Source organism: Camarhynchus parvulus, chromosome 23, assembly GCF_901933205.1.
Source record: "Camarhynchus parvulus chromosome 23, STF_HiC, whole genome shotgun sequence".
In the NCBI taxonomy this organism is placed as follows: domain Eukaryota; kingdom Metazoa; phylum Chordata; class Aves; order Passeriformes; family Thraupidae; genus Camarhynchus; species Camarhynchus parvulus.
In genome coordinates, this window is record NC_044593.1 from 1,479,770 (window position 1) to 1,503,037 (window position 23,268).

The following is a 23,268-nucleotide window of genomic DNA, read 5'->3' on the forward strand; positions in this document are numbered from 1 at the left end:
GAATGACCCAGTTCTTGCATGTTCAGCAGACTGCTGCACGGGGGAGGGAGACAAAAATCAGCAGAAGGAGAAAAAAAGAAACCAAACTGAGGAGTTTCCCAGCCTCAGCAAATGCCTGAGACACCTCCAGACCCTTTGTGGCTCTCTGGAAGGTGCAGAAAAGCTGTGAAAAATCTCAGCCTCGCTGCTGCATTGAATTCCTCATCCTCATACAACCCAAAAGGGCTGGGATGTGACTGACAATCCTCATCCATTAGGGGTCACCCCAAAGGCAGAGTAAGGGACCTTTTCCTCCCCCACTCCCTCCACAATCAGCTCACCCCTGGCTGCAACTCCCAAAGCATTTAATGACAGAAATATCTGGGGGGAACCTCACCCAGAGAACACCCAGGAAGGAACCACAAATTGCTCTGTGCTGCATCCCCCAGATGGGCTCCCAGGACCTCAGGGTCCCCCTCAAGCAAAGCCTGGAGGCTCTGCAGCCCCTGGCACGTTACCTTCTCAGTCTCCTGCTGCACTGCAGCACTCACAGCACTCTCCAGCTCCTTCTGGGCCACCTCTGTCCTCTCCTGCAGGGACTGGTACTGCTCCTTGGCACGCTGCAGGTCCTGCTGCAGTGCTGCCAGCTCCCCAGGCTCCAGCTTGGCCTTGTTCTCCTCCAAAAACTGCTCTGTGCTCTTCAGGACGCCAGCAAAGGAGGCGGCTCTGCTGTGCATGCTCCTCTGCAGCTCCTGGGTGGGTGAATTCATGAGGCTCTGGGCACTCCCGAGGTGAAACCTCTCCACCCCTGCCCCCCAAAATTTAAATATCACTGACCTTAACGTCGCTTTGCCTCTGCTGGAGGGCAGGCAGGTCCCCTTCTGCTCTCTGCTGCTCTGCCAGGGTGTCCTCAGCCTGGCCCAGCCAGCGGCTCAGCTCGGCCAGGCTCTGTGCCCGGGCTGCCTGCTGCTCCTGCAGCGTCTGTGGGCACAGCAAAGGGGACAGGGGGACAGGGCACAGTCAGGGCCAGCCCTGCACCTCCTCTCACGCTGCTGAAAGGCAAGGTGAGGTTACAGCTGGAGCAGTTCCTGGAGGGGAGGATGCAGCACAGAAAACTTTGTGGCTCTCCGGGTGCTCCCTGTCCAGCAAAAGGTGACACTGAGGTCACTGCTGAGCTGGTGGCACTTTTGTCACCATTGGAGGTTTCTCTCTGAGCTGCAAGATGGAGCTGCACTGCTCTGCCAGGAAAACTCAGCCACGAGTTTCTGTGCCTTTTCCATTCTACTTTACAAACATTAAAACTGCAGCAGAAACTCATTGAATGAGAGGCAACAACGGCCTGGGACAGGCAGCACCACTGTGGAGCCCCAGACAACCCCAAATGAGGGATTTTAACAATTGTTTGGGGTTGGAAAGGGAGCCCTGGAGAGGGAAAGTGTTTCTGTAGCTGATCCAGCTCCTCTTTTTGCTGCCAGAGCACAACACAGAAGCGCCTGTTTGAGCAATTGAGCATGATGTGACCCGAGAGTCCCTGTGACACCCCTGTCCCCCTCTGCCAGGGGGGATATAAAAGGTTTCTGAGTTTTTTTCAGCAAGGTGATGTACAAACTTGTGCAAAACACTGTGCCTGTTTCTCCCAGTCATAAGAGAAAACAACAGAAGCAAATTGAAAGAGCCTTCTTAAGAGCTCTTCAGCTGCAAAGCGAGTTCTTCCTGGGTTAGGATGGGCTCAATCTGAAAAGGCAAAGCAAACTGGTTAATACACACACACACTCCAGAGAGGACAGGCAAGAGTTACAGAGAGCAATTGTTAATAAAAAAACCACATTAATCCTGTCTTGGATGAGAGGATCCATGCAGTGCTGGGTGCTGCTCAGAGATCTGAGGACTTGTTTTTGTCCTTGCCAGCTGTTTCCCTGGGACAGCAATGCCTGATGTGGGCAGTGGAAACAGGACATTGGGTGGCTGTGGTGGCCCTTGTGCACAGGGATTTTGGGGGTGATTGCAGGGTTTATTCCACCCAGCCCCAAACAATTCCATATCTAGCAGAGAGCTGCTGCCCAGATCTCAGCAGGGCTCCACATTTTGGGAGCAAAGCAACTTTCTGCCTGGTAGGAAGAAGAAAGACTTTTAGAGGAAGCTCGTGATGTGCAGTGAGAACTGCTGAACTGGGAGTGGCATGCAGGGGAAATCCCAAACTGGAGGTGCTGTTTCTGTGGCTGGGAAGAGCTTCAGCAAGCAAAGGAGATCGAGATGTCTCACAACCTTCACCTGCTCCGTCTGCTCCGCTTGCTGGAGACAGAGCTGCAGCACCTCCAGCCGTGCTGTCACACGCTCTGACAGGTCCCTGAAGGCTTTCTGCAGCTCATTGAGCAGCCTCAGCAGCTGCCTGCTCTGCTGGGGGGTTAAATCCTGCGCGTGCTCCGAGATGAGGAGCTGGATGTCGAAGGCAGTGGCGTCCAGCTCGGCCTTGGTGTCAGCAAGGGGCTCCTTCAGCTCCTGAGTGGGAGAGAAAAAAACAGCTAAAATGACCCTAAAATGATCAGGGTTGTGCTGCTTCCCATGCCACATGAAATATATTCCAGAAACACCAAACTCTCCCAAAACTGCACTCAGCATGGAGATGTCACAGACATCTTTTATGAAAAATCCTTTCCTTAGGATTTTTCCTCCTGAGGAGCTGAGAGGCCTCAGGAACAAAATGTAAACAATGGTTATCTGCTGCTGTGGAATGCAACAGGTGCATCTGTGACTGGTCTCATGTGGTTGTTTCTAATTAATGGCCAATCACAGTCCAGCTGGCTCGGACTCTCTGTCTGAGACACAAGCCTTTGTTATCATTCTTTCTTTTTCTATTCTTAGCTAGCCTTCTGATGAAATCCTTTCTTCTATTCTTTTAGTATAGTTTTAATATAATATATATCATAAAATAATAAATCAAGCCTTCTGAAACATGGAGTCAGATCCTCGTCTCTTCCCTCAACCTGAGACGGTCACAGGTGAGAGCGTCAGGGATTTTCCAACTTCCCTCTGCACCAGGTGCTGGAGGCACCTCACCAAGAGGTTTCTTGGATGTGTAGGGCTGCCCTTGGGTCTGAAGATGACTCAGACCAGGCCACAGTGACTCCATGTGCCACCACCAGCTCTCTAAGCCTTCAATCCCCTGATTTCCATGCCAAGATGCCACCACCAAGCTTGAAAACAATCTTTATGGCTAGAAGATGGATAAGGAGACTGGGCTGCTCGTACAGGTGATGGAGACCAGGGCAGGTGTGATGCAGCAGCTTCCCAGAGGATGTAACCTGACAGGAATCTCCCCAGGTCACTCAGCCACCACCACGCCCCTGCACAGGAGCATTTCAAACAACCACACCAGGCTGTGTATTATGGAAATAAATGACTTTAGAGAACACCCAGCACAGCAGCTCCTGCTGCAGCACAAGCTAAGGGCAAACCCCGGGAGAGAAGCAGGATTAAAAAGCTTCTCCTCCGTGCAGAGGGCAGCAAGTTCATCAGGCTGCAGGATTAGGGGCATTGCCATGGTTACCTTGTAGTGCTGCAGGCAGTGACTCAAGCTGCTGCCATCGGTGGCCTGCTGGAGATCTCTGTCATCCAGCAACTCCGTGGTGCCAGAGACCCAGCTCAGCAGCTCCTGCAGCCTGCCCTCAAGAGCCTCGTGCTGGGCCAGGATTTTCGCCTGAAAAGCAGAAATTCATGGTTTAAAGGAGGAATTTTAGGAAGCTTTTGGGGCAGCAGGGGGCAGTTGCCAGCTCTACCTTTTCAGCTTCTGCAGCCCCACGAAGGTTTTGCAGCCGGGACTGCAGGACCTCACTTGCAGAGCTCAGAGACTTCTGGAGGTTCTTGGTATCCTTCTCCAAAGCCTTCAGTAACTGCTCTGGGACTTCTTCGGGGGGGTTGGCCACAATCCTCTGCACAGCATCCAGCTCCTGATTCACTGGGAAGCTCAGCTCCTGCAGCTCAGAGCCCAGAGCCTGAGACAAAGACAGCACGACAGGGTGACTTCACCTCCCTGCTGCCAAAACCCAGCAGGGCTTTTGGAGAGGCAGCTCCAAACACTCAGTCTAGAAAAATCCATCCCACTCTCCAGCCCTGCTCGGCTGCCAGCACTCTCCTGCCTTTCTCCAGGCTGTAAAATTCCTGTCAGCCGAGCTCAGGCTGTTGCAGGAGGGATGAGGTTGATATAAAAGCCTGTTAAACCTGAGACAAAACTCCCAAAAGCAGGGAGGGGTGCAAAGGCTGTCCAGGAAGTGGGGAGAGGGAGGAAAGCTCTGTCTAACACCAGCCAAGCCTCACTCACCTCTGCTTGCTGCCTCAGGTCGTGCAGGGCTGCCAAATTCTGCTCTGCTGGCTGCACACGTTTGATTCTCATCTCGATGTCTCGGAGCATGGAGAGATAAGATATCAGCCTCTGGTCGTGCTCCAGACACATCTTCTTGCTGAACTTGATCTGCAGAATCAGACAGGAAATCAAAGCTTCAAACTTAGGCAGAAAAGAAGACAAAGTGTTCTATAAAATTCTTTTTTTTTTTTTTCTTCCCCAAAAGAGAAATTTGTTAATAACGTTCCCGCTCATGGACTCGCCACTTGCCAGCCTTATCTACAAGATTTACTACAGGAGAAATAAAACACATGGTTCTTTTTCCAACATAAGCTTATAAATGGCAAGAGATCTCTTGGTGTTGCAGCAAAAGAGCCAAAAAAAAAAAAAAAGAGTTTTACTTGTTAGTCATTTAGCAGTAATGCTCCAGCAAAAGGAGCCACAGCTCAGCCCTGAGTGTTTCCAGTTGCTCATCACCAGCTCCTTTGCCAATTCCACTGCAGCTGATACTGCAACATCCACTCCTCATGCTTCAGCTGCCCTCTGTGCTGAAGACCTCAGACAGATTTAGCACCAAACATCCACAAATAGCTCAGAAAAACTGCCTAAATAGCAAAAATATTCACTGACCTGGGCCGGCCTCGTGGACTCCCTCGAGGTTTCCAGCAGCTCGCCCTCCACGATCACAGGTAAGAGCAAACCCCGCTCGCCTGGGCCTGGCTGCTTGCTCCTCTCCTGGGAGGGTTCCTCTTGGGGTTTTGGGGGAGCAGGGGCTCCCCCTTGGTCTGCTCTGAGCTCAGCTCTTTGCTCGTGCTGTTTCTCCTCTCCAAGCTCCAGGACTGCGGAGGTTTCCCGAATTTCTGTGGGTTCCTCTCTGATAATTAAGTCGTGGGGCAGTTCCTGTGCCACGGTGGCTGTGCTGGGCACATCCTGGGTGGTTTCCACCCTGGTGTCTTCCTGTGCCATCCTTTCCTCCAGATTCAGGGCCACCAAGGAATCTTGACCATCCTTGGTCCCACCTTTCACCACCTCTCGAGTTTCCCCGTGCTCAGGGAGCACCTGATCCTCTCTGGGGGTTTCTCCATCTTTCCCAGGAATTGTTTTCTTCCCTTTTCCACCCTTGTGCTTGGCTGTGTCTCGTGCCAACCCAGCAGCAGTCTCAGTGCTGGATTCCTGTTCTGGCTCTGGCACCCTGGAGACAAAGTGCTCCTCCTCACCCTTTTTCCTTGGAATTTCTTGGGAAACCAGAGAAGGAAGGAGCTGCTTCTCTGCGGGTTTCTCTGGCTGGGCGCTGTCTCCTGGAATGCTGCCCTGCTTCGCTTTCTTTTTCTTGCTTTTCTTTTTCTGGGTAGGTTTTAGCTCAGTTTCACTTGTTCTTTCCTGATCAATGGCACCTTCTGTGCCAGAGGTTTCTCTTCCTGTGTGTTTGGCAGCTGTTTTCCCTGCAAGCTCATCTCCCACAGGAACACCAAGCTCGGGGGGTTCTCCAGACTCTGCAGGACCCATCCCTCCCTTCCCTGTGCCCTCACTGACAGATTCCCTCGGGGCTGCTGGTGTCTCCTGGACCACACTGGTCACTCTCTCTCCTTGCCCAGGAGTCACCACTGCACCTTCCTCACCTGCTGCAACTCCCTCTGCACTTACAAACTCTCTCCTCTTCCTCCTCTCCTCATCATCCTCCTCCTTGTGAAGCACCTCTGTGCCCAACTGCTCCTTCTCCAAGCCCAGTCTCTCTACTTTCTCTGTCCTTCCATCCATTTCTTCCCTCAGCTCCTTGCCCTTGGCTGCTCTCACTTGGGAGATGCCTTTTGGGATCTGTTTTTCCACAGCCCCTGCCACCACTGCCTCTCCAGGGAGAGACACTGTCCCCAGCACTGAGGGGTGCTCTGGAGTCACCTCAGCCTTTGTCTGGGGGTGATGAAGATGATGATGTTCATCTTGGGGATGGACACCACCCTCTGAAGCTTCCTGGGGTTTTAATTTCCTTTCTGTCCGTGCTTTGGGGGATTTCTCAGTGGCTGCAGCTGCACTCTGAGCTGTGTCATAGCTCACAGCTTTAGGCTGAGCTTTGGGCTCAGCACCATCAGACCTGGCAGGGAGGATGTCACCCTCCTCTTTTGGAGATAGTTTTTCTATTTTTTCCTGCATAAGTTGCATTTTTTCTACTTTGAAGACCTCAGAACCGACTTTCTCCTCGGATACTTGCACGTCCCGAAGACCAGCAGCTAATTTTTGGCTGATCAGTCCTTTTCCAACAGCTTCCCTCACAGTCAACCTTTTCCCACCGGGGGCATCAACAATGCCCCCAGCCCTGAGCTGGTTGGTGGCAATGACTTTGGCCATGGCCTCATCCAGCATCCCCTGCTCCACAGCTGCCCTCAGGGACAGCCTCTGGCTGACAGAGCCCTCCACCACCCCTCCACTGTCTGCCTGTGCCTGCAGCAGCCTCAGCGTGGGCACGGGGTCCACCTTGCCCAGCCTCACTGCCTCAGCACACGGCAGCTTGGTCCCTGTCACCTCATCCCTGATGGCCTGGAAGGGATGGACCTCCAGGTACCTCTGGCCGGATTCGACGTCGATTTTACACTTCTTGAGGAACTCTGAGTAGGGAAGGATCTTGCAGGTCTCGGGGTCCACAATTCCTTCCCTCATTTCTGGGGATGACAGGGCTTTCTCCACCACCTGCTGGGGCACCAAGCCCTCCTGCACCGCCTGACTCAGCGCCAGTCGCTGGCCAGAAGCTGGATCAAGGATGCTTCCACTCTCAGCCTGGATTTCCTGCACTTTCCTCTGGAATTCCGGGCTGAGGAGCCCCAGTGACACTGCCTGGGGCAAGGGCAGCTTCTCCTTTGTAGCTGGATGCACAAAGCCCTGCAGGACCACACTTTCAGCTTTCCTGAGCTCCTTGCACAGATCTGGATCGATCAAACCGTGTTTCATGGCGTCGTCCACCGAAAGCCTCATCCCAGACACGTGGTGGATGATCCCTCCATCAGCCACCTGCTTGGTCAAGAGCTGAAAAGCTTTTTCCTTCTCCAGGAGCCCTTTTTCAACAGACTCTGCCACAGTCAAAGGCTGTTTGCTTGCAGGATCCACAATCCCACTGGTCTCAGCCTGCAAATTAAAGAGCTTCTGCCTGGTCACCTCATCAGTGCCTTTCCCCTTGGAAGCCTTCTCCAGCTTGACCAGCTCTGCCCGACTCGTTGGCTCTATGAGGCCCAGATTTGAAGCCAAAGTCACTGACACTTTCTTGCCACGTTTCAAGTCAACAATCCCCCCAGTAACCACCTGCCCTTCCAAGATCCTCATGGCTGTCTCCTTGTCCAGGAGGCCAACGGCAGCAGCATCCTTGATGGAGTAGACAAAGTTGTTGCCCGGGTCAAGGACACCACTTATGGCTTTGTCAGACGTGAGGACCTTCTGGAGCAGCTCCTCATCCATCAGACCTTCTTCAATCACGTCCTCAGTGGTCAAGGATTCACAGGCCTGAGGGTCAAAGAAGCCACTGAACATCTTCATCCTCTCCATGAGTTTCACGGCTGTGTGGCCAGACACCACTCCACAGGCCACGGCCTCATCCAGCAGCAGGGTCCTGCCTGTCTGCTCATGGGTGATGCCACCACTTTGGAGCTGCACCAGGAGCTTTTCCAAAGTGTCCTCCGCTTCCTGCTCCTCAGGGGCTGGCAGGGATGGTTCCTCAACGCCCTCATCACCCAACACTTCTTCCTGCTCTCCTGTGTCCTCTGCTTCCTGCTCCTCAGGGGCTGGCAGGGATGGTTCCTCAACGCCCTCATCACCCAACACTTCTTCCCGCTTTCCTTCTTCCACTTTCAGCACAGTTCCCATGTCCTTGCTTTGCCTCTCTGCTGGTGCTGCCTCCCCACGTGCAGGGAGCACAACCTCCTCTCCTCCCAGCACACCATTTTCAACTGTTCCCTCCTTCAGCAAATAAACCTCTCTCACATCTTCTGCCTCTCGTTCAGGCTCCCTCGCACCCTGAGACCTCTCTGCCACCATTTTCAGTCTGTCTCTACTTTCTGGAACGCCCATTGTTATGCAGATTTCACTTTTCACAACCACTGCCCCACTTTCCAACGCCCTCTTCTGATATTCAGGACCTTCCACTCCATCTGCTGCAGGAGGCTTGGACTCTTCTTCTGCCCCAATCATTATTTCCTCCGTTTCTCTGATTAATCCACTGTCAAGGTCACTGGGAGGTTCTGGCATCAGTAATTTTGCCTGATGTTTATCCCTGGTTGTAAAAGTCACCTGTTCTTTTCCAAATTCAGCATCAGTTTCTCTCCTGATGGTCTCCTGTTCGGTGGAAATCTGCTCCTGCTCTTCCACATGCAGGAAATCCTCTGCATCCTCCAAGAGGAGACTTTCAGGTCCCACCACCACCTCCCCATTCTCCAAAGCAGGTCTGGGTGGTAGGATCTTCTCACTTTCACCTTTTGAGGGAGCAAATTGAAACTCAAGCTGCTGCAAAGCCAAACCATTGCAGGGTTTGCTTTCAAGAGCTGCACGTTCCTCTGTCTCCTCAAAGCCTTCCCACACCTGTGCACAGGATCCATTTCCTTGGCTTTGGATGAGAGCTTTAGTGAGATTGTTCAACTCTGCATCCACCAAGAGCACCTTCTGGCCATCGTGGATGTTGATGTAGCTGTGGGTCATCAAGTGGAACATCAGCCTTTCATCAGCACTCCTCAGCAGAGGCTCCTCCTGACCTGTGGGGCTCCTTCCAGGGGAGCTCTGGCCCTGCCTGCTCCAGCTTGGAGCTCCAGAGAGCTGCACGCTGGCCAGGACATCAGGGACAGCTGTTGACTTCAGCTCCTTGACCACGTCTCTCTCCAGGATGCCCTGCTCCACTGCCTTCTGCCAGGACACCACCTCTGTGGTTTCTGGGATGAAAACAGCCTGGAGGAGCTGCCTCTTGCTCAGAGCCTCCTCAATCAGCTCCGTGGAGAGCATCCCCTGCTCCAAAGCATCTGCAACAGGGATGATCTCCCCTGTCTCTGGCCACAGCAGCCCCATGAAGGACCACAGGGATTCCAGGAGCAGCAGTGCAGTCCTTGGAGCTACCAAACCCCTCCTCAGGGCTTCATCCACGGTCAGCCTCTCTCCCGTGGTGGTGTCCACGACGCCACCAGTCTGCAGCTGCCGGATCAGGAGCGTGCAGGCCAAATCCTGCTCAATCAAATGATGCCTGACAGCCTCATCCACGGTCAGCCTGTGTCCTGTCCTGGGGTCTACAATGCCACCAGCAAAGAGGTGGGCTTCCAGCAGCCTGATGGTCACCTGCCTGTCTATCAGCCCCTCCTGGACTGCACGGAAGATGCTGACTTCCCTGCCTGACCTCAAGCTCACCATCCCGCCCGCCAGCTGCTTGACTGGGAGCAGCCTCAGCCCAGTCTCTTGGTGGATGATGCACCTGTCCAGGAGCTCAGGCAGACTGATCTTCTCAGCAGTGTTGGGGTCAATCAAATCCCTGCCAGCTTCCAGGTGAGCCAGGAGCCTGGAGTGGAGCTGGGGGGGAAGGAGCCTTCCTTGCACTGCTGTCTCCATGCTGATTCTGCCCTGCTGGAATTTAAAGCCCCCAGTGAGGAGCTCAGCCTCAAGAATCTTCAGCCCAACGCTCTCACTGATCCTCCCCTCTTCTATGGCAGCAACGACGGGGAGGAGCTGCCTCCCTTCACATCGGATTTCTTCCACCCGCTGGAGAGCATCCTTCAGTTCCTGCAGCACCCGGAATGCCCTGAGATCAATGATGTTTCTTGCCAGAGCTTCCTCCAAGGAGAGTTTCTCACTGGTCTCTGGGACAACTAAGTCAGAGGAGATCACCTGGGCCTCCAGGAGGACCAGGCCTGTGTCCTGATCTATAAGACCTCTCTGCATGGCACCAAAGACAGGGAAGATTTCTACCGTGCCAAGATCGATCACTCCTGCCACGGCTTCATTGCCCTGGAACAGAAAGAGAAGGAAAAGAATTAAATCAAAATCCAGCATTTCCAGCACTCATTGCATGAGTTTCAGGGAGGCCTCAGTTTAAAAAAAAAACAAAGCAAAACCAAAAAAAAACCCTTAAAATTCCCAAACAGGCTAGAAAGTCCTAAAGTATTTGCAATCTAGTCCATCACCAGGGCAGCACCAAGATGCTTCCAATATCCACCAGCAGTAATGCAGCAAAGCAGCAAGCACCAAAACTCAGACTCATTCCTAATGCTCCCCAGAAAAGAGGGCAGGAAACCAACAAGCACAACAAAGCCCTTCAACAACTCCAGCTTCAAAAAGCAAAGACAACACAAATCCCACTCATGGGGAAGAAAACCCCCCACAACCACCCACTGTGGGGTAAAGAGGAACCTTTCCCAGCACAGCCTCCATGCTGATTCCTGCCATGCTGAGAATCCTGCACTTCCCAAGCAAATCCCAAGTGCCAGGATGGGTGGGGAACACCACAGAGCCCCGTGCCATGGAGCAGCCCCCAGCCATGCACCAGGGCAGGAGCAGGAGAGCTCCCCAGGCAGGACCATGGCCCCACTCCAGCACCTCCAAGCTGCTCCTCAGACAGGGCCAGGGGAGAAATGGAACAAGTTGGAGGTTCCAGCATGGGAACAGTGACAAACTGGGACCACATCAACTACTGTGGTGGTTTTTGGAGGGGCTTTTCTGGCTGCTACCCCCACAGGGAGGGTGATAATTTGGGTGATAAAGTGTCTTTGTACAAAGGCTCTTTGGTTGTTTGGGTTTCTCCCACTGCCACTGGTTGGGTATAAGGCTGGCCCAAGCACTCCAAGATTTTTGTGGGGATAACAAGGAGGGAATCAGGACTATGGAATGAACTCCTTTTGCATCCCAACACCCTGCTGTGGGGACAGGAGGAACCTTCTGGGACAACCTCAGCTCTCCACCACCATGGCCAGACCCTGACGTGCATACTCAGAGACGTGGAAAGACAGAGAAAGAGGGAAAGGGGGGAAAACAAAAGAGAAAGCTCAAAAAAGGAGATAGATGGATGGGAGGGAGGGGAGTAAAAGGCTTTTACTTACCGACTTGCAGGGTGTGCCTTGAGCAGTTAAAGACAGAGCCTTATGGAGCAGTTCAGCCGTATCACACACAGTGTAAAGCTTGGGGTTAGCGTCCAGCATGCGACTGTTTTGTTTTGCAAAAAGAACCCCACACACAGGTCCGTCCTCTTTCCCTTCTGTGTGTTTTGTTTGTTTGTTTAAATCCCAGGGGGGTTAGTTAAACTTGTAAGCAAGGATGTCAGTTAATCTTAAAAACAGTTGACATGAAACACAAACCATACAGGGACACATCATGCTCAATTTAGCGCGCTCTGCTTTGCATTTTTTTGGGTCTTTTGTAACTTCTTTCTGACAGTTGGATGTTTCCAGCAAGCAAATGTTAAAGAGTTCTTCATGCTCCCTCTACAGTGAAGCAACAGCTCCGCAGCAGAGCTGCAGGGATGGTTTTGCAGACGGGGATTTAAGGTGAAGCCCCACTGCCATCTCTTGTTTTGCCGCCTGGGCTTCATAGAGTCTGTGAGTGAAAACTGTTCTAGCCCCAAAGCAGCCTCGTGCTCTACCAAAACAGCTTGACAAGCTTTTGCTCTAAAATAATTTTCCTGACCAAAAGGGAGGAAAAGGGAAAGAAAAAAAAAAGTGTACATTCCACGGGGAGGCTGCACCAAATCTGTGATGGCTTAACAAAGTGATTTGTTCACCTTTCTGCTGACAGCAAAAGGGCTAAAGGGCTTGCAATAAAATAAATCATTTCCTGCTCTGAAACGCCTGGAATGTGCTGTAAAGTCCAGTTTGGAGCAAAACGCTACATATTTAGGTGAAAACTGGACAGGCAGACCTCAAAAAAAGCAGCTCTGCCACCTTCTCCCCATGAGTGGCTTGAACAGGGCTTCACTCACAGACCTGAGAGCCAAAACCTGCATCTCACAGCCAGATGTGAGCGGGCTGTTGCTTCAGGGTACAGGGAGCCAGCAAGCAAACACACAAAAATATCCATTGACACATGAATATACACTTAGAGAACAGGCACACGTAAATCTGTGAATGACAGCTGGAACAGAGGCAATAAGGATGCGCTCCCAGCCCTCCCTGCAAGGATGGGGCTGGTGGATGTGAACAGGGAACAGTTTCTGAAGGTCTCCCAGCTCAGCTGAGGGGCTGGATAATGCAATTGCCTTCCACATGGAAGAGCTGCTGAGAAAAACCCTTGGCCAGACCCTGAGTGAGTCCCACCTTCCTGCACGCCCTGCCCGCAGTGGGACCGAGCCCTCTGAGCTCACAGGCCTCAGAGGACACAGATTTCCTCAAGGGGACGTTTCCAGGGCAGAATTCCATCTGCCACCCTGCTCACCAGGCACGAGTGAGCCTCGTGCAGAGGGCAGAGCCCTGATGGCAAGCAAAGGACAACTCTCACAACAGCTCCTGCTTGGCCTCCAGGCACCACCAGATGCTTTGGGTGACCATGAACAGGAGAGAACCACGTGCAAGAGGCTGTGAGTGGCCAGTGGCCAGAGACACAGGACAAAATGAAACCTTTTCCACAGGGCTGAGCAGGGAGCAGTACCTTGTGCTCTGTCTCCTGAGCCAGCTGGCTCTGGAGCTGCTGGAGCTGCTCCGTGGAGTTGCTGCAGAGAGCTTGGTAGGTTTCCTTCAGAGCACCAATCTGAGCAGAAATCTGGTCCTTTTCTGGTTGGGAAAGCCTGCAAGGGGAAGGGGAAATATCTCAGGGTACTGCCCAAACCAGCTCCATAGAATTACCACATCCTTCCAAGCACAGGAAAAGGCCAAATCCACAACGAGTCCCTTCCTCTCCCTGCCCTGCTCAGCTAAAACCTGCCAGGATAACCGACCTGCATTGTCACAATCAAATCCTCAAATATACGTGTCTGCATCTCAGCTAAAGAGGATTAATATTGTCCCACAGCACAAATGGGCTGCACATTTCACAGATCTCATTGCAGACAATAAAGAAGACAACTGTGGTGTGCAGCTCATTGTTTTTAACTGGAGTCAGGCACTGGATCCCATGGATCCACAGTTCTAAGGAATCTCCTCTCCAGCCCCTGTTCTCTCCCTGGTCACACTCACTTGTGGCTGTGTTTTGCCAGGAAGATTTGGGAAGTTTTGATGGCCTCAGAGACCTGCTCCTTCTTCGCAGTCAGCTCCTCATTCAGGGCCTGGAAAAAAAACATAAAAAAGAAAGAAAGCAGCTTAATGCAGCTGTGAAAAAAAGAGCAGAAGTTAAACCTCAGGGTCTGGTGTCAGCCCTGCTTTACCTGCTGCTCTGAGATGGATTTCTCGATGTCTCCCAGCTCTCTGCTGCCAGCAGCAGCTGTCCTGCCCTGCACACTCTGCTTCAAGCCCAGGGCCCAGCCCAGGAGCTCCTTCACCTTGTCCACGTGCTCCTGCTTCTCCTCCTCCACCACTTTCTGCAAACAGAGCAGGAAGGAGGAAGACAACCACGTCAAAAGGGAGCTCCAAAGGGGGAGGAAGGGGAGATGCTGCTCCCTCAGCACGGAGCAGCATCCTTGGGCATGTGGGGCATGTGGGGGATGTGGGGACAGGTCCAGGGGTGCCCCAGGCCCTCACCTCCTCCTCCTCCAGGCGCCGCAGAGCGTCGCTGATGTACTTCACGTGCTGGGTGGTCAGAGTCACCAGGGCTGTGTAACGAGTCCTCAAATCCATGAACTGCCAAGGGGCAAAACAGAGGGGAAAGGGGCTGCATCAGTCCTGCTGGCAGATGCAGAGTGCCGCCCTTCACAGTACATGACATGGATGAGGCACCTCTGGCTCGGGAGCCCCCCAGGGCACCTGGCAGAGCCGCGATGGCACCGATGGAATGCAGCCAGTCTGCTGGGGAGGGTGGTGGTGGCCACACAAGGCATGCTGCACGACACTGGAGCGAGGGGACACTCCTGCCACGGACACTGGGGCGGGTGCTCGACTCTCACAGAGGGCTACTGGGATCTCTGATATATCCACACAGAGCAGACAGGAGCTCGGGTCCCTACAAGGTTCTCATCCCAAAGATGCACACACAGCAACACTGCATGGTGCTCTGGTTATTTACCTCAAGCAAGGCTGGAGGGCTGAGCCGACCCTGCTGGATTTGACCCAGGGGTTCCCAGGAGTCAAGGTATGGCATACCTGGTGCTTAGGGCACTAAGCCATCCTCTCTGGCTATTGGAAAAAACAGCGAGGGTGGAAACTTTATTTATACAAGAGAGTTCAGCAGGAAGGAGCTCATTTTCACAGAGGCTGCTGGGTGGTTTTGCTGGGCGTGGAAGAACCCCCCAAAATGTCCCCCTGCTGAGCTGAGGTGGGTTCCTACCTCCTGGGTGATGGCATCTGAGGAGGAGAGCATCCGCCGGCGCTTCATGGGCGACTTCTGCTGCGACTCCACGAAGGCCCTGTAGGTCATCAGCTGCAGCTCATAGTCCTGAAAAGGAGGGGAGATGTGGAGCTTGTGAGATCTGCAAACCCTGCCAGGGCTGCCCCTGCCCAGCCCAGCCCAGCCCAGCCAGGAGCTGTACCTTGACGGCAGCTGAGTATTGCTGGGAGAATTTCTGACACTGGTCCAGCTTGGCTTGGTTTTTCTCAATTTCTGCAGCCAGAGCCTTCAAGGGAATTCAAAGCAAAAATGGTTGTCAGAATAGATTGGCTGAGTTGTTGCCCAGAGAAGCTGTGGATGCCCCAACCCTGGAAGTGTTCAGGGTCAGGTTGGATAGGGCTTGGAGCAATCTGGGATAGTGGATGATGTCCTGCCCGTGGCAGGAGGATGGAAACAAGATGATCTTGGAGATCCTTTCCAACCCAACCTTTCTGAGATTCTATGACAGCAGCCATGGGGATGTGAGCAGAATTCTGGTTCACATCCCTGCCCTTTTGGGTAAAATCTTTACATTCTCCAATTTTTCACGCAAGACCCGATCTGCACCTCGAGCCAAGCAGAGCTCCTCCACTTCCCAGACAGCCAGCCCAGGCCTGCAGCCTCTTCCCTGCTGCTTTCCACATTTCCAAGCTCAGAGATGAAAAGAAGTGACACGGTCAGGGCAGCAAGGAGACATCACGAGGTCCTGCCTCACCGTTTGCTGGCTGAGCTGCTCCGACAGCACCCGGCTGTCCTCAGCCTGGCCAGGCTTCATCAGCTCCTGCTGGGCTGTGATCTCCTCAATCCACTGGATCAGGGCGCTGTGGCACTGCCGGTAATCGCTCAGCACCTCCTGGATGCTCTCCAGCTCCGTGTGGCTGAGAGAAAACCACCACAGGTAAGAGGAGATGGGGGGGTGAAATGCCACCAGCGGGAATTTCCCCTCCACCAAGCCTGAGCCAAGGTGTCAGCTGAAGGGTGAGAGTGAAGGCGGCAGGGGAGGGAGGAGGTCGCTCACCGGGTCTCGATCTGGGCGCAGACTCGCTGCCAGCGGTCCCACAGCTGGCTGCCCTTCTCCTGGAAGCGCTCCAGGTCGATGCTGCGCTCCTGCCTCAGCCTGAACAGCTGCTCCCCCACCTCCTTGGCCTTCGCCATCTCCTCCTCCAGCCTGGAGAACACCGAGCCCTTGTCCTTCACCTCGCCGAGCCATTGCTGCAAAAGGAGACAGCACCGGGTCAGCGTCACTGGAAGCAGAAGGGACCAAGCCAGAGATGTCCTCCCAGCCAGAGGTGACACAGCTGGGAAGGGGTTAATGGGTTTATTTTCCCCCCTCTCCTTAAGCTGCAAAGAACTGGGAGGTGTAGAATGAAGGGGAACACGCTCCCAGGTCAGATTGGTGCAGGTCATATCCTACAGCAGCAGACAAAGCACAAGCCACAGCCCCTCCTCTACACTCACAAAGCAATCAGGGCTCTCACATCAGCAGCACAAAATCCTCTAAAATTGTTCCAAGGCAAGAAAAATGTCCCACAGTTGAAATTCAGCAGAAAAGAGGGGAGGACGCCGCTTGGCAAGCAAACAGCACCAACCTGCAGGGCTGTCCTGTGGGAATGAATGGCTGCCAGGTCAGCAGGAACAGCCTCCTCCTGGCTCAGCTTCACCTCATAGCCCTTGACCAGGGATTCTGCTCCTTGGGTGCTGCGGATAATGATGTCAACCGTCTTCAACCTGGCAAATCAAACAGAGCACAGTGACATCCCAGGCGTGGCACAGATCTGGAGGCTGCAGGGGGATGGATTCAGTTACATCCACCACGAGGTGTGTTGGAGGGACAGAATAAGGCCTTTAGTGAACTGGGAACTCTCAAAAGGGTGTTTGGGAACAGAGGCACTCACTTTTCCAGGTAGATGGAAGACAGCCCATGTGTCTGCTCCATCTTGTTCACCACCAAGTCCAGCTCTGAACGCAGGTGGGGGGTGCTGGGCCCTGCAGGAGCTTTGTCCAAGAAGCTGTAACACCTCTCAGACACAACCCGGAGCTCTGAGTGCAGCTGCTGCAGATCCTCCTGCGTGCGCTGCAGGGGGAGAGACAGCGTGAAAGGAGAGCCCAAACAGGCAGGGGAAAGGCAGGGGGAGAAAAGGCATGGGAAAAAAAGGCAGGGTCAAAAAAAAGGCAGGGGGAAAAAATGCAGGGGAAAAAAGGCAGGGGAAAAAAGGCAGGGAAACAGGTAGGGGAAAAAAAAGGCAGGGGAAAAAAAAGGCAGAGAAATAGAAAAAAGCAGGGAAAAAGGCAGGGGAAACAGGCAGGGGGAAACAGGCAGGGAAATGGAAAAAGGCAGGGAAACAAACAGGCAGGGAAATGGAAAAAGGCAGGGGAAATAGGCAGGGGAAACAGGCAGGGAAAAAAAAGGCAGGGGAAAGGCAGGATTGCCCTTGGCAAAGCAGCTGGCAGGAAATGAAGCATGCAGCCCACCTGCTGAGCTTCCCTGCTGCCTTCTGCACAGCGAGATTCCCTCGAACCCCGAGATTCCCTCGAACCCCGAGATTCCCTCAAATCCCGAGATTCCCTCACCCACGCAGAGGAGCCACAGCTATTTTTGGGTGTGTGTCCCCCTCAGCCCTGCCCTGCCCAGCTGCCAGCAGCAGGCCTGACTGACCTCCTGCTCTGCAATGCGCAGGGTGTTCTCCTGGATGGTGTCACCGTCTGCCCGGGCGCTGCTCGGGGCCTGGATGCGGCTCAGGAGCCGCTGCTCGCACTCCTCCAGCTGCAGGCGGATGTTCTTCAGCTCACACAGGTATGTCCTGGCAACGGTCTCATCCTTGTCCTCTGCAAGCCAGAGACACAAGGAACAGCAGCTCAAGCACCACTGGTCAGTAGCTGTCCCAAATGAGACCTGCTGGAATCCCCAGAGCCGAGCGCAGCCTCTGAGCATCTCTGCTCAGATGGAAAACACCTTAATGAAATCAATAAATCATCTCCTTCTGGAAATGAGTCCAGCCACAGGACCAGAGTCCTTGCTCCTGGTGGGACTCACGGTGTCACAAGTGCCACCACACCACGTGTATTTTCTCAAAGACTAACTGCAGGAAGAGCTCCTTGCTTGGAATGCATCCCCTCTGCCAACACTACAAGGGGAGGAGGACTCAGCAGCTCAGCTGAAGCTGCAAAGCCAAGGCCTCTCTGCAGGAGCAGTGCTGGACAAAGGCCGAACACTTGGATGGATAGATGGAGGAATAATGGGAGCAGCTGCTCACACCATCAACCAGCTAGCTCAGGAAACGAAGAACACGAAGCCATCCCATAAATCCTTTGTTTATGAGCTCCCACAGCTCCTGGTTAAAGCAGCAGGCCCTTTGAAGCTCACCGTTCTCCATGGACTCCAGCAGCTGCCGGATGTGTTCCTTGGAAGACTCCACTTCCTCCTCCAGGCGCAGCCGGTCCGACACGGAGAAGAGCTCTGAGTCCCGGCTGTCCTGCAGGAAATCCTCGTAGTGGCCCTGCAGGCTCTTCAGGGCTTGCTGACACTCCCCTTGAGCCAAGGATCTCAGCTGTGAGTGCAAAAAGAGGCACGTCCAAACATCAGGAACAACGTCCTGCACACCAACTGAACTGCTGTCGTCTGCCCAAGGAGTATTTTCAGAGGGGGAGAGGGAAGTCCTCCATGCCTCCCCCAAGCTGTGCTCACTCCCTAATGAAATGCTCAATCCACAATCTCTCAGCAGCAGCACACTCCTGATGCTCTTTGTATTGGGAAAAGCTGCAATCCTTTTGCACAGCACCCCCAAACTCAGGTTTTCAAGGTGTGAATTGTTCCTCTTTTCCCCATAGCTGCAAACTGTGACCCTTTTCAAGGTGTGCACTATTCCAGGTGTAAAGACCCTTGATTTCCCCACTCCCTGGTTTTCCCCTCTCTTTGGCCACACAGAGAAGCCTGGAGAGCAGCACGACCCCAGATCCAGGCAGGGAAGTTCCTCTGCACCTTTTCCATGCTGAAGCTCTGCACCAGGGCTATGTCCTTCCTCAGGTAGTTCCAGGAGATGAGGCTCTTTGTGTTCATGTGCAGCTGGTGCCAGAGAGCCATCACTTTCTGGTACAGCTGCTCCACCCTGCAAGGGGAAAGGAGCAGCTCCATCAGCCCTGGATCTTGCCAGCAAACCCAGCCCTGACCCTGTTAATCCTCCAGCCATCACTGGCAGACAGCAGCCCATCAGCCCAGTGATCCCAGTCTGGCACCACACGGGGAGTGATGCTCCTGCTGTTCAGTGCCAGAGATCCCTGGGGGGATCCCTCCTCCCAAATTGTCATTTTTTCATTCTGCAAGCTACAGCAGCAGTCTCTGCAATGGAGTTTGCAGCTGTAGAACCATGAGGGATTCCTTCCCTCACCACAAACCACTCTCACACCTCCATCCCCACCCCAAATCCATCCCCTCCCATGCCACCATCCCATCTCTCTGTGACTGTCACCAAGTTACCTGCTGGCCATCTCGATGGCCTCTTTGTTGGGTGGGGGGATCAGGAAGCAGACAGAAGGCACCATGGCCTCATTCCCTGTGGGGCTGATCACCTTCCACTTGGTCCTCTGGGAATTGTCCTCCAGGACACACTCGTCGTTCCTGCAGATGGTGATCTGCAACAGCCCCAGCACCAGGAGCCCATCAGAAACCAGCAGCAGGGCTGTGCACGCCTGTCCCCGCTGCCAGCCCCTCTGCTGGGGGTGAGCCAGCTCCCAGAAACGCACAGATGGATGTGTTTGAATGGAGCAGCAGCCTGGAGCGGTGCCAGGCAGTGCGGCACGCTCGTGCCGGGACAGGAAGGGACAGGGAAGTCACAGGGAGGAGCTGGCTGCCACCCACGGGCTGGTTTGGCTCAGCCTGATGAAGCCCATCCTCCTTGGAAGGGGAGAGGACTCCAGCTCCTGCCCAGAATAAATCTGAGACGTGGAAATCTGCTCCAGGAAAAACATCCCTGCTGTTTCCTTCCCCCTGTCTTCCCACTCCTGCTTTCCATTGACAGATCCTACGGCGCTCATCCTAAACCACCCCGGGTGTCACTCCCTTGTCCCTGCCTTCCCTTCCCCAGTGCCACCAGCACCCTGGCAGCCCTCACCTCGATCTGCCTGTAGTCACAGACAGCCTTGATGGGGATGGTGCTCTTCACAGCGTGCTCTGGGTTCCTGGGCCGGAGCTGCACGATGCTTTTGGAGCGTCCCACCAGGCTGGCAACGGAGCTCTTGGACTGGATCAGCTGCTCCTTCTCATCCTGGCAGGGACAAGGAGGATGGGCTGCTCAAGGATGGTGAGGGGAGGTCTGTGCCAGGCAGCTCAGCTCGCCCCCCACCCCAGTGCTGGCCTGCAAACGCCTCAGGAGGATCCTGCTGCCCTGGCAGGGTGGGGAGAGGGCTCAGGAGATGGGATGGGACATCACCGCTACTCCCACTGCCCTGCAAAGCCACATGCACGCCTCTGCCTCTCTGGCTGGTAGGACAAAAAAATGTTTTCTTTCAAAAGGGGAAAAAAAATGACAACACAACATCCACCAAAACAAAGTCCCAGGAGCTGTGAGGGGCTGAGAGCAGGACAATGCCCAGCCCAAAGCTGGGGATGTTTGGCTGCCTGCAGGAGAGCCCAGGGAAGCATGCTCCTTCTCTAAAGCAAAGGATGAAGGGGTGTTTAAACCAATGGCTGGAATGGGAGATGATGAATTATGGGGATCAGACATCTCAGGAGAAGGGGCTCGGGGTGCAGCGATCGCACAGGCCTCTGCCTTTGGGGAGAATCTGCCAGCTGCAGGAAACTTTATTCCTACAAATCCCTGCTGGGCGTGGTGATGGCACCAACCCAGGGGGAAAGGTGGCAAAGCTCCCCTGGAACAGCCTCTGGAGACATGTGCAGATCACAACACCGGCAGCTCGTGTGAGTAGTGACAGCTCAGCCCCTGCTGGCTGTGGCAAAGGTTTCAGAAAAAAGGATCCCAGAAAAGGTTCTCCCTCATGCTTGGTACTCTGGGGTTGGTTAGTGTGCTAAGACAGTGGAGGAGACTTGAATGGTTAAAAAAAATAAAGTTAAATAAAATTAAAATAAAAGAATAAATGATTAAATAAACTACCTGTGCCTGTCCCAGGGAGCATGATTGGAAGAAATACAACTTTAACTTATTAGGTAAGAAAGAGTAATATAGCTGAGCTCAGGGCAGCTGCCCCAGTCCTGGGTTTGGGGCCACTCTCTGGCTGCCCAGAACAGCCTCTCCCACCCCAGGTGGCACCTGCCAGACTCCTGATGTGCCAGGGCTCCCAAACACAGAGCCTGGGAGCCAGCCTGGCTGCCCCAGGTCCTGGCAGCACCAGAGACAGGCCAGGAGAACCCTGAGAGAGGGTGGGGGAGCCCCCAGGCCTCCAGGAGAGAAGCCAGTGCTGATGCACCCATCACCCCCAGTAAGGGCAGCCCAGTGGCACTGGGGACACCCTGCTGTGCCCTTCTTGGTGACCACCTGCCTCCACACAGGTGTGTGGCACTCTCCTCGTCGCCTCTTGACCCTGCCACCACAGCTCAGCACTTCAGCCACAGCCCAAACCCTCCCCTGACCCTGCTGTCCAACACCAGCTGATGCTTTGCTCCTTGGGGGTTGTTTTTAGGTTGGTTTTTTTCAGGCCAAATCAGGCAAAAGGGTGACAGTGCCACGGCCTGGGCTCTGCCCTGCTCAGCTAAGCCAGGCCACGTGTTCAGAGATCAGCCCCTGGCACAGCCAGGCTGCCCCATCCAGCAGCATGGATTAACACAGGATTTGGGCTGGATAAAGAGCAGGCATTCCTCCACCAGCTCCAAAGCAGAACCAGGAGCATCCTAGAGGCCCTGCCTTTGTCAGCAGGGCTCGAGCAGGGTGGGCATGGCTGGGGCAGGAGCAGCTCACACGTCAGGCTGGGACCTTGCACAGCCAGCACAGGCTGCCTGCTCCTCACCCTGAGGACACAAATGACAGTGACCAACTCCAGCTGCACCACACAGCTGGGGCCAGCACAACCTGCAGCTCCTTCACCAGCTCCAAAGGGAAACAAATCACTGCCTGAGGTGGAACACAAACCGCATCCCACCAAACTGTGGGGACAAAGAGCTCAGTTCTCCCTGGGGAGCAAAGAGGTGTCCCAGGTGGAGCAGAGCAGGGTGCTGGGGCGTCAGAGAACCCACCATGGAGTCCTGCAGGAGGTCCTCCAGCCGTGTCAGGCTCGTGTTGTGGTCGCAGGAGTATTTCCTTTTGATGGAGTCCTGCAGGTTCCGCAGGTACGTCTCCGACTCCCGGGCGTCGCTGAAGAACTGCCAAGGCAAAAAGGGTCACAGGGACCTGGGCAGGACCCCTGAGCAGCCTGGAGACAGCCAAGCAGCACCCCAAAGGCTCAGCCAGCAGCTCCTGACACTGCTCTGGCTTTAGGGCTGCAAGGGCAGGATCATCCCAGGTGGATGAGCAGAACTACAGGGAATTGTCGATCCCTTTTTCCCCTGGAAATGCCCAAGGGAGCAGCTAACAGATATTCCAGAGAAAAAAAATCCCTTCTTCCCTCTCCACCAAGGATAACAGCAGTGTGAGGAGCTCATGGAGTGGGATTCAGCAGATGGGACTGAGGGAATTTGGCCCCAAATACCTGGAAATAGGCAGCGTTCTCCTTGACGTGCTGCTCCACACACAGGCAGAGCTGCTTGATCCACTGCCACTGGGTGTGCACAGCAGCGCTGTAGGCCTGTGGAAAACACAGAAAAAAGCACTGGAGAAGGGCATGCACAGCCAGGAGGGGCACAGGAGCCTGAGGGAGGGACAGAAATGACCAAAATCTGGCTGCAGCCAGGAGGGTTTGGACACAGGAGATGGCAGACCCTGTCTGTGTCCCCATGTCACCCACGATGCCAGAGGCAGGAACAGTTTTGCTTTTACCCCATGGAAAAGGTTCCCACAGCCCTTTGCTTCACCACCACGGTGTCCCTGGAAGTCAAGGCCATTCCCTGCATCACCTCTCTGTGGGAAAGGCTCATTCTCTGTGTGCTGGTGTCCTAATTTGAGGTGGCGATTATTTGGGAATGGCCACTTCCCAAAATTAAAAATCTCCACCAATGCACTGAGGTCCTGCCACCACAAAACACTTCATCAGGCACTGTGGGGTGAGGCAGTGAGTGTTTTAATTCCAGCTGAGGTGATTTGAGCCTTGGGAACCCCACAGCTCTGCCAGGCTCATTCTCTGTGTGTTTGCGTCCTAATTTGAGGTGGCGATTATTTGGGAATGGCCACTTCCCAAAATTAAAAAGCTCCACCACTTCACTGATGTCCTGCCACCACAAAACACTTCATCAGGCACTGTGGGGTGAGGCAAGTGAGTCTTTTAATTCCAGCTGAGGTGATTTGACCCTTGGGAACCCCACAGCTCCTGCTCACCTCCACGGTTTGCTTGGCCGGGTGGTTCTCCAGGGAGAGCAGCTCAGCCGTGTCCTGGAGGGAACGGAAGATGTCCTGCTTCTCTTCCAGCTCTGCTGTCAGCTCCTGCAGGAGGGAAAGCCCAAATCTCAGCTCTGG

The 23,268-nt window shown here is 54.1% G+C and overlaps 1 protein-coding gene across 1 annotated transcript in view; it reads right to left on the reverse strand.

Annotated features, from left to right (window-relative positions):
• The window catches only part of MACF1 (microtubule actin crosslinking factor 1), a 139,306-nt gene that overhangs the window by 64,922 nt on the left and 51,116 nt on the right, over nucleotides 1–23,268 (reverse strand). Inside the window, 20 exon segments of the mRNA XM_030964653.1 lie at nucleotides 498–731; nucleotides 817–960; nucleotides 12,908–13,043; nucleotides 13,432–13,520; nucleotides 13,620–13,772; nucleotides 13,933–14,031; nucleotides 14,675–14,782; nucleotides 14,877–14,960; nucleotides 15,429–15,591; nucleotides 15,732–15,925; nucleotides 16,303–16,441; nucleotides 16,609–16,787; nucleotides 17,370–17,539; nucleotides 18,078–18,261; nucleotides 18,693–18,819; nucleotides 19,188–19,342; nucleotides 19,822–19,974; nucleotides 21,897–22,022; nucleotides 22,349–22,444; nucleotides 23,131–23,235. Of these exon segments, the coding sequence (XP_030820513.1) occupies nucleotides 498–731; nucleotides 817–960; nucleotides 12,908–13,043; nucleotides 13,432–13,520; nucleotides 13,620–13,772; nucleotides 13,933–14,031; nucleotides 14,675–14,782; nucleotides 14,877–14,960; nucleotides 15,429–15,591; nucleotides 15,732–15,925; nucleotides 16,303–16,441; nucleotides 16,609–16,787; nucleotides 17,370–17,539; nucleotides 18,078–18,261; nucleotides 18,693–18,819; nucleotides 19,188–19,342; nucleotides 19,822–19,974; nucleotides 21,897–22,022; nucleotides 22,349–22,444; nucleotides 23,131–23,235 (2,838 nt within the window).